Raw genomic sequence first — 10,807 nt, 5'->3', positions numbered from 1 at the left:
CTCTGGAGTTCTGCTTCTGTATTCACTGGTTGGACCACTCTATACTCATGTTTGGGGCCATATTGGTCTCAATGAAAAGGTGCCAAAACCTTTACAGCCAATTTTATGCCAATGACCACCTCACAAAAAAGATTTCCAATCTTCAGCTATTGGCTCACTTCTCAAAATAATCCATACAGCCAAATTTCCACACAACAAAACATAGTCCATCCCTTGGCATTTCCTGCTACAGGATGTGACTTTGGTCAGGATGCTAACAGGTCCTGCAGTCCCACTTGTCTCATGGATCTCAAGTCTATTTGCCAAAGGTGCCATCACCAGGGTGGGCTGACCGGTGGACCTGTTCGCTGCAGAGAGGGTCTGTGCTACCCAGAAGGCAACTGAGGAGGGGCCAAGTCCAGGGACCTCACCACTCTCAGAAGCAAACACAAAGTTCTTGACACGGAGCCCTCAGGCCTGCTACTGCTCCCTGTAGAGTGAGCCTCAGACTGACGGAGATAAAGTTTCCCTGGGTCCAAGTTCCAAACTCGGCTGTTTTGTTTCTGTTAAAATGCAATTGTTTTTCTCTGGAGTGTGCGGTGACTGCTTGGCGTCAGGAAGATGTATGAAAACCTCCACTTCAATTCAGCATCCCTTTTCTCCCAGACAAACACGGTCGGATTTTAATAAATCAAAGAGCCACACTGTTTAATAAAAATTTATTGACTTACAAGTGATTATTTATCAAAAGACCATTAATAGCCGGTACTGAAATGATGTGTTACTGGGTGGTGCTGGGAGACTAATAGGAAATCAATGCAGCTGGCCGGCCAGAATGCATATGAGAAGCCCACCCCCCGACAGCCAGCGCAATTCCACCAGCAAAATACACCAGACGCTACTCCTGGTGCAATGAAAAGTTCCCCTTTTTTATTTATCGTTTACAAATGAAATGATCAATACTTTTAATCTAGAGCAAAATTTATTAACTTTCCCATCGGAGAGAGACATATTGACTGGGGGGAGTGGGGGTGTTAGTGCAATGGAAGATGGATGGCTGGATGGTCGTCTCTTAACCTGTCCAAGAGTCAGTGTGCATGCAGCTGCCCTCCCAGCCCCAATGGCCCGGGCTATACGGGGCAAGTGTGGCTGGAGAAACCGAGCTCGTCACCCTAGATGCACAACAGGCAGATGGGACCTAAGACACGGGGGACTCTCATGCATTGGGGACTGTGGGAAGCACTGTGCCTGACCACTGAGGTTTTGGTGAATTCCAAGAAGCAAATGGCTGGATTTATAGTCCCACCACTGGTAGGGTGCTGCTGCGAGGGGCTGACATAGGACGGTGCCTGAGGACTTGTCACTGGTCTGGTCTGGGTACTCAGGGTTCTGTGGAGCACTTCCCACCACCACACATCAAACCTTCTTTAATCTCTGAAGGGTAGCAACAGGGAATGGGGTCTGACACAGTAAAGAACCAAGTTTCAAAGTTGGTTCTACAATGTCACAAGGATGTCATCTCAAACTGCTCCATCAAGCTTAGCTTGCTGAGCTCTGGCCTGGCTGACAGCCTTGTATTGAGCTTCCTCTGGCAGGGGAATTTTACTAGGCTTTTTAGAAAGTTCCTTCTCTAACTGCTGGGGGTGGAAATCTGTTTGAGTGAAAAAAGTCTTTCCGAGATCCACAAACCCACCTAGGCCCACAGTCACCTATAGCACTGGGGACTCTCCTTCCCACGTGGGACACCCTATAGTGGAATGGAGTTTCACTGGCCCCATTGTTTTGGAGGAGACAAATGGTTTTAAACTGACTTCTCTTATTCCTGAACCCAGATGACTTTAGGCTTAAAGCCAAAGTTTGAACTATGGATGTGAGAATTACAGAAACTGCATAGGTACAAAGGGCTTTAGAGGTCATCCAGGCCAAGTCCTTCGTTATGGGTGAATTGTCACAGGGAAACCAAATCAAACAGCCAAGGAGATGCTGCAGGTTTGGAAGTGGGATCAGAAGCTGACCAGTGCTCATGCCACTGATTAATGCCACTTGGTTTTACTCTAAGAGCACCCTCATCACTTCTGGGATCACAACAGCGAGTGTATTTTGCATTTTACATGCTTCTCTGTTGTTATCCCTAAGAGCCATGACCAATTCTGTTATCCCAAACCAAATATTTTGACTTACAGATAATTTGGGGCCTGCAGGGTCCCCAATTAAGACAATGGAGCAGTCTGATGCATCTGCATGCTTGTAACAAGCACTAAATTAAAACTTTAGATTTTTTTTTTGGGGGGGGGGAGTGTAATTCATATTCCCTCTCCTCACTTAGTAAGAGGAAAATCATTATTACTTAGTCTCCACAAGTATTTCTTTACATAGCAGTGATTCTAAACCAGGTTCTTGCAATACTTTATGTCACTGGCAGACAGGTTTGTTGAAAAGAATGTGAGAAACATAAAAATAAAATATTAAATACCTATGAAAATCATAAAATAAATGTACTAATCAGCAGAAGTCTTTTTTTTAAAGGGAGTTTAAAAAGGGACCTTAGTCTTCAAGATCAATTTTTAAAGATCATTCCAGACAGTTTTAACACTGTAAATATCACTTCTTATAAAGGCTGATATCACTGTTTACTCCTGAATACTTTGTAAAACAGTTCATAACAGGCTGTTCTTGCAGACATAATAGTGTTTTTATTTGAGAGGAAAATTTTTCACCAAGTAGCAGGTCAGAGGGAATGGAGGCAGAGCAGCAGGAAAGCGGTCAGGTGAGTTACACTCAGGTCAGGCAAGACAAAGTACTACCTCAGCAGCCTCAGGAGCGGGGCTTCATTCCCACATCCCCAAATCCAGGCTGGAGGGGGCCTCGGAGAGGTGACACCATGGCTGGTGCAAAATCCTGAGAGGTGTGGTGACTGCCATGCGTAGTAGGGGAAGGGAGGAGGGAGGAGATGGATAAATGCTAGAGGTGAGACAACTGTTTTCTGAGGGATTTGAAATTGGTGGACACTGGAAGCAGGAAGCTGCAAGGGTGGCTTGGTTTCGGATCTGCCCTCAGTGACTGCAGGTGGGTGCAGGAGGCCATGGAGCCTGCTGCTTCCCTCTAGTTATGTGGAAGCCCACAGTGCACCAAATACCCACGACCACTCCTGCTCCTCACTGACCCTTGTGGGGCCTCGGCTCCAGCCAGTCTCCTGTATTTCCTCGTGGTTTCCACTCTTACAGACTGACCCTGACACCTTGCACTCTCTCTCCCACCTCAACAAATTGTGCCCCCATCACACACCTCTAATCCCACAGCACCATCTGTGCAGAAATCCACACCTCCGTCTCTGCTGGGAATTCTGAGATACGTAAGCAAACATTTGATAGGAGTAGTTTACCTTCTGAACAATACTCCTCTTCATACCAGAAGCCCAGCAGGCATCCTTCAGCCCCAGGGTTATGTTCTGTAACTCTGATAAGAAACACGTTGCTTAGAGTTACATCCAGGGTAGAAAGAGTGAAGGGAAAAACCCCTCTATTCATTCACTGTCAAAGACAATTTTATTTACTCACAAAACAACTTGGAAGCCTGGGCAGCAGCTCCAAGCTCTGACCTCGTCCTGCCACATCTCAGGGACCTGTACTTGTAACACTGAGCTCCCCTGTCCACGTACTATAGCACTTCAATCCCCACAACAACCCTGTGAGGTAGGTATCACCACCCTTCCCCTCCTGATCCAGGTTACAGATGGGGAAACTGAGGCACGTGTTAACGAAGAGCAAGTCACATGGGAGTTTGGGGTGAGCACTGGAGTTTGAACATGAAATGACTCTTGGTTCCCACCACACACCAGTCACTGGTCCATCTTGCCTCTTCCCATCCCCTTTGGTGACTGCATGAGAATTTAAAACTTCATTTTGCTGAAAGCCCCTGCAGATAAGTTTTCTTTTTATCAAATCTGTGAAGCTACAAGGCTTGGGGCAATGTTTTGGCTGGCAGGCCACACTGCTTTGCAGCACCTCTCATGAGTGGGTGGCCCTTCCCCAGCCAAAGCCCTGGCATGTGGGCATCTTTAAGAGACTAGCGTCCTACGGGCACAGGAATGTGGCCGACTCTTCCCCACCACTCAGCCCCGCGTGTGCACAGGTGGAGAGCTGACTTTAATGGCATTCATTCCTCCAACGGACTTATTGTAAAAGAAACAAGAAGGCATCCCGTCCTGGGCAGAGACACCCAGCAGCACTCGCTTCAGACGGCGAGCCCAGAGATCCAGGTGGCTCTGAAGAAGCTGGCGTCGGGACTCAGAGCAGCCTGAGGACTGGAGTCTGGAGGAATGCAGCAGTAGGGGCGGCGGCTACGACTCCAGCTGGCCTGTGTAAGGATTCAGGCTCAGTGGCTCCAGCCAGCATGGGGCTTGGGCTCAGGACCGGCTCCTGTCCTCATGGTTGCCAACAATCATCTTGCTGTACAGCTTCTGCTGCTCCTCTTTGAAAGCATCCTTCACCTTCTCCCTCTTCAGACCGCCATCCCTGGGGAGAGAAAGGCTGCAGGTAACAACAAAGAAACTTCCTGCCCACCTTCCACCACAGCCAGTGCACTATGCTGCTCAAAACCAAGAAACACCTGCAGAAGCAAAGGTCCTTCGCGGCTCTCTCATCAGGGTGAGCTCAGAAACCGGCCCTGGACTCCCAAATCCACCCTTTCCACCTCAGAACTCATTCCTGCCTGGGGCTAGAATTCACTGCTCATATTCGAGGTGCTCTGTCACTGCTGAGACCTACCAAACAGTTTAAAATTCTTTCTACTCCAACATTCATCCTCGCCTTACAAAGACAAAGGAGGTATTCTGGCATTATGGAAAGTAAGCCAAGCTTTAAGAGACACTGAGACTTACAATAAATCTGTAAAATGGGTCTGTGAAATAAAATCTGTAAAACTCAGACACAAGGATTCTCCAAATTCACACAAACAATCAACAAAAGGGGAAATGCATGTTTTTACTTCCTGTGTGCTCAGGGCTGGCGCTGTGGGGAATCCCAGCACCTCCCTCATATCTCCAAATAGATCCTATCAAATTGGACTTGATTCTTTCAAGTCCCACTCCCGCCTACCTGTCACCAAAACTCTGCCTACATACTATAATTATCATCTTCAATGACCAGTGAAAATCCAGGCTGAAAGTTCAGTCTTTCAGCCCCACCCCTTTTCTGGAGTTATGGAGGTGGTAGTGGTGGGAGTCTCTGATGAAGCCCCATCATTGGGCAGACCTCACACCAGAAGACCTGACATCTGCTATCCTTTCACATCCACAGTAAAGGCATCCTTTCAAAAGTAGCCACCTCGTCCTTACCAGGCCTCAGGGGAGGGAACGTGGAGCCGTGGATGAACATCCCAGCTCTAGAAGCCTGTCAGAATGAGTTCAAAATCTGGCTCAGTGTTTATTCTGTGACTTTAAAAAATGGTTACTTAACTTCTCTGAGTTTCAGGCTGTCATCTGAAAATGGGAATAACAATTTCCCTACTTCATGGAGTTACTCTGAGGGTGAAATAAAATCACACAGAGCACCAGCTGTAGTGTCTATGTGCCTGAGAGCCAAGCTATTAACCTAAGAACCCACAGATCAGGTTAAAATTTGAATTTCTACACTGTCCCACAGTGCCCACTCCAGTCAAATGCCCTGCAGAGCTGACCCTAGCGCTTAACCCTGCCCCCTACCTGAAGAGACAGGATGCTTGTGCCCTGGTAGACTGCTACAAACCCCAGAGAGCTACAGACTCACTGCTTTAGTCCAAGCATCCTGGGCTCCATGTCCCTGACATCAGGGTAACAGAGGGCACTTCTGAGTTGGAACTAGGAGAAAGCAATCAAACTGCTCACTCCCCAGGGCTGGTGAGCTTCATTCTCCACACCAGGGAGAGAAGTCTTTGTAAATGGGGTCAACAGTTTAGTATTTCCTTCAGAAATTCACGTTCTCCTAGACGCAGCTGATAAAACCTGGCTCTGACTCACCATAGCAGGTCCACGAGTCCTCCCTGCCTGGCAATGGCGGATTTCACCCTATTTGCAAACTGGACGGCATCTTCATCTGTCTGCAAGAAAATGAATGAGAAAGCTCAACACAGGTTCAAACAGAGCTAGCTGAAGATCTCTGCATGCGGGGGTTACCTACCTCTCTGGTCATGGGAGGCAGGTACCAAACACTGCAGACAATGGCCCAGCTGGTCATCATTCTCAGCAGGTACGTCACCATCCCATACTTGCTGCTGTTCCAGAAGGCATCACCAAACTGAGGGTCATACTGAAAAACAGTGGAAAGCTAGATGGTAAGAAGCCAGCAGTTCTAACAGTGAATGCATCACTGGGGCAGTGTCAGCATTAGAAAGCTGTTTCTGACCCTCTCCATGAACACCTCTGAGTAATGCTACACCAGGGCAGTTCTGATCTCTAGAAACATTAACCTCCCTGACTGACCCAAAATACTGCTGTAGAACCCTGGGAGGACACCCCCAACAGCCTTCCTCAGACAAATATCCTCCCTCTTTGATTAGTTTCACATCTTACTCACTTATCAGTGCATATATTCTATTACTTAAGTTTTCAAGCATATCTAAAAACAGAGACTAGGATAATACACTCCATATACCTATTCTCCAGATTCAGTCATTACCAGAATGGCACCACACCTGCCTCACCTGTGCCCTTCCCTTCTTATAAACCCTCTATCCTCATGCTATTCACTCATAAAAACATATGCCTCCCCCAAATATATTTTGCTACATAACTACCAAGTCTTAAATATCATTTCTAGTGTCTCAGACTGAAGAGAAAACAACTAGAAAGCTTATGATATGCTTCTGTAATTACACTTTTTTTTTTTTAATGTATCTTTATTGATTTCAGAGGGAGGAAAGGAGAGGGAGCGAGACAGAGAGAAACATCAATGATGAGTCAGTGACCGAGCCCACAACCTGGGCGTGTGCCCTGACTGAGAATCGAACCCCGATCGCCTGGATCCTAGGTCAACGTTCAACCACTGAGCCACGCCTGGCCAGGCTGTAATTACACTTCTAACAAAGCTAGTTATCTCTTTAAGCAGGAGGCTCTGATTTGATTGACCATCACTGTTCGTTAGTGAGTGGATGCATAGCAACAGTACAAGCCTCCACCACAGAGGTGCTGCACGTCCCACCAGGAAGCAGGCTTATCAGATACTCTCATTTGTCAACAACTCTAGAGGAGGCAAAGGCTGTGATTCAACAGTATTTTATGGGAAATGTGGCCAAAGCTGTGACCCTCATTCTCACCAAACAGAATAATAATTTAAGTGGCAGGTAAGCCTGATGGGAGGAGTCCTGGAGGAAGTTAGATAAGAAGCACCCTGGCCTGTGTGGCTCAGTGGTTACAGTGTCGGCCTGCACACTGAAGAAGGGTCACGGGTTCGATTCCTGGTCATGGGCACATACCCGGGTTGCAAGTTTCATTCCCCAGTCCCATATGGGGCACACGTAGAAGGCAACCAATTGATGTCTCTTTCACATCAATGTTTCTCTCTCTCTCCCTCCCCTTCCACACTCGCTCTAAAAATAAAAAATAAAAAAATAAAAAGAAGCAACTGAATCCTTGAAGAGAATGCCTGAACAAAGCATCATGGGACTGTTATCAAATGTTTGAAAGGCTATCACAGAGCCCAGCCAGGCGTGGCTCAGTGGCTGAGCACTGACCTATGATCCAGGAGCCCCCTTTCGATTCCCAGTCAGGGCACATGCCCAGGTTGCAGGCCTGATCCCTACTCGGGGCAGTGCAGGAGGCAGCCGATCAATGATGACTCTCTTCATCATTGATGTTTCTATCTCTCTCTCCCTCTCCCTTCCTCTCTCTCTGAAATCAGTGGAAACATGTTTAAAAAAAAAAAAGAGAGAGAGAAAGGCTATCACAGATAAGACATCAGACTGACTTTCATAAAGCAGACCTAGAACCAGAGAGTGGAGACAAAAGGAGATGGAATTTCAACAGTGAAGCCACAGAACTAAGTTGCCACCAGTGTAGAAAATGCCCCAGGCCTGGAAGAACTGCGGAAGGAACACAGGCAGGGAGGCTGTGGTGGGGACACTTGCACTCAGGGAGTGGGCTGAGTCTAACCTGTATGATCTTTTAGGCCTTTCAAGCCTAAATTTTATGATTCTCGGAATAGAAATTGGATAATTATGCCTAGCTGAGAACCTGACTAGTGAAATGAAGATACTTAGATTTAATTACAGAAACTAAGAAATTTATATATTACAGAAGGTTTAATGACTTCATGTTATAATACTAAAAGGAAATAAGGGAGAAGAATGAGTTTTAAACAGAAGCTAATGTGTATGGTTTGAAGAAAGTTTTTTTCCAGCTTGTAAAGCATTATATATATTTAAAAAATGTGATATGTGTAAGTGTATGTGAGTCCTTGTTTAGGGTCGACACTCTGTTCCATGCTGGGCAGACCCTATAGAGAGAAAAACCAGGCAAAAAGCTCAAAACAGCAATAAATTGCTCAAAATCAGATAATGACAATTTTGGTGGAAATGTAGTAAGAGTGTTGAAATTGCTAATGTTATCCAAGTTTGGTTACCAAAAACTTCATAAAAACTAGAAAACTATCTGTGGAACAGAAGTTCTTAATCTTATGTGGGCTTTAGTTTGTAAATGGAATGAAATTAATGTAACATTTACATGCCTTTTCCTTTGGAGAGGAGTCAGAACCACCCCAAGGGTTTATGTTCCAAAACTGGTTAAAAACCATCGCTCCAGAGCAGGCTTCATACAGGCTGGCTACTAAACAGCAGCATCAGCAACAACCAGGAATGAGACAGAAATGCAAGCCTGGCCATCTGCATTTTCACAATCCCTCCAGGTGATGCTGATGCAGCTATGATCCAGGAACCAATGTTGTCGAGTGAGCAATGAGGGCTTCCACCCAGTAGTTTGTTTTTAATAAACATGTACGGGGAAGCACTGGACTCTCAGGACTTGAAAATGCAGGATGGCATGCATGTGGTGGGAACGCCACTCCCCATTCCTGCATCCACAGCAGACACTGCATCCCCCACAAATCTCTCAAGCAGCGCTGACCTATGGATCAGTTACCCTGCAGCCACTATTCATCGGCCATCCCTGCCCTGGTGCTGTGCCAACCTGGTAAAAAGGGAGAGGCTGGTAAGCGTCTAGAAGAGAAGAGCCTCTTCCCCCACTATACCAGCAGTACTGGCAAGATGAAAATAAAAAATACTATTTTCACAGAATGCTCTGCAGATGATAAACAGACCCTTGCAAAAGTATGGAGACTAAATTCTAAGCACAGCTCAAATTTCCTGTCTTACCCTGATTTCAATGAAATACTTTAAATATATTGACAATAGCCTATGTTTTTTAGTTGTAACATAACAGCAACCTTTTGGAAACAATACTATGTATTTATAAGATCAGATGACTGTGAAGGGGGGAGATGGAAGAAGGAGAAAAAAGGGGAACTGGTTGGCTGGCTGAATCCCATTTCTCTAGGTGAGTGTGAACAGTGAGGCCATGTTCCTAAAAGGTGGGAGGGTAGAACAGACAAGCTCTTAAGAGCCATTTCACTTTTATAAGCTGTCCTTGGTTCACAGGTGAGAACATGACCCAAATCAGTGGAGTGGTTTCTTCCTTCAGCACAGAGGCCACACCTCACCCATTCATCTCCGCCTCTCCACCAAATACAAATCCCAGTGGGCAGCCAACCCCGCACCCCTGCAGTAAGCCACCTCTTCAGATGGAACTTCTTACACTCCAGCCAGCTTTACGAAGACAGAGATAATAAGTGAGGGAAATATACGAAGCTTATAAAGTGTTCCCCATTTCCTGCCTCTGGTGGGGTTGGGGAGGCGTGGACTGGAGTCTGGCTATTCCACATTCCAATACTCCCAGCTCCTTCTAACAGGCTGTGAACAGTGTTGCATTCTCCTAAGCACTCGGCCCACACCGGCCCAGCCCCAGGCTGCTCCACCCGAGAGGATCAACCCACTGATGGTGGCACCAGCGCCTTCCCCCATCTTCTTTTGCTGCATCCTGCTGTGGCAGCGGCCATAAGGGCCACATGCACCCTCAGAGCTCTTGTACCTTGATAGCAACAGGGTAAACCGTGGCTCCAATTTCAAAACTTCCCTTTTTGAACATCATCACCGATGTATTATTGATGCAGGTTCCTAAAATGCAGGAGAGAATAAAATGCTATTTCTTTTGGTTCTTCACCCCAGAGATTAGGAGTTTAAGAATGAAATATAATAACAATAATTCTAATGACTCTTCAAACAGGATAATCTGCCATCTCCCTAGCTTATAAATGAACACTTAAGAGGGTTAAGCAAAATACTCATCTGCTTCCTATTCTCCTACTACAGGACCATAGTCCTTGATGAGCACACACAGCCTAGATAAAAGGCCAGAGATGCTCAGCAGACTTGGCAGGTCTCAGTAAGGAATCTACAAGGAGCTGAAAGACCCTGTCGACAATACTATAGAATGGATTTCTGCACTGGGGAAGTTCACACTATGGCATTTAGTCCAAATTCTTAATTTCTATGAGTTTCTAGTCCCACAACCAATCTAAAGGGACCTAACATTATTCACTGAAAACAGATGACCCCAACAAAGGTCGAGGAACTTGGTTCTGAGGCAACACCAGAGTCCCCATCCTGCACGGCCTCCCCCCACAGAGCTCTCTGTGGTGATCGACCCCTTCTTACCCTCTGGGAAAATGAGGATAGGTAGCTTGCTTTTATCCTGCACGTGCTCAGTCAGTCTTTAGAAGAGAAAAATAAAACCAAGGGTCAG

At 46.3% G+C, this 10,807-nt stretch overlaps 1 protein-coding gene across 2 annotated transcripts in view; it reads right to left on the bottom strand.

The window, feature by feature from the left end:
* Window positions 1-681: 681 nt before the first annotated feature.
* Window positions 682-10,807, bottom strand: part of GPAT4 (glycerol-3-phosphate acyltransferase 4) — a 37,707-nt gene continuing 27,581 nt past the window's right edge. For both annotated transcript variants that reach the window (XM_081127106.1, XM_081127107.1), the window contains exons 9-13: window positions 10,720-10,775; window positions 10,094-10,179; window positions 6,135-6,263; window positions 5,975-6,054; window positions 682-4,493 (exon numbers count right to left, since the gene is read on the bottom strand). In XM_081127106.1, coding sequence (XP_080983232.1) covers window positions 4,385-4,493; window positions 5,975-6,054; window positions 6,135-6,263; window positions 10,094-10,179; window positions 10,720-10,775 — 460 coding nt within the window. In that variant the 3' untranslated portion in view covers window positions 682-4,384. The remainder of the gene's footprint in view (window positions 4,494-5,974; window positions 6,055-6,134; window positions 6,264-10,093; window positions 10,180-10,719; window positions 10,776-10,807) is intronic.

Source organism: Miniopterus schreibersii (assembly GCF_964146895.1).
Source record: "Miniopterus schreibersii genome assembly, chromosome: 2".
In the NCBI taxonomy this organism is placed as follows: Eukaryota; Metazoa; Chordata; class Mammalia; order Chiroptera; family Miniopteridae; genus Miniopterus; species Miniopterus schreibersii.
The sequence above is the reverse complement of the archived record's forward strand: the minus strand, read 5'-3'. Positions and strand labels throughout refer to the sequence as shown.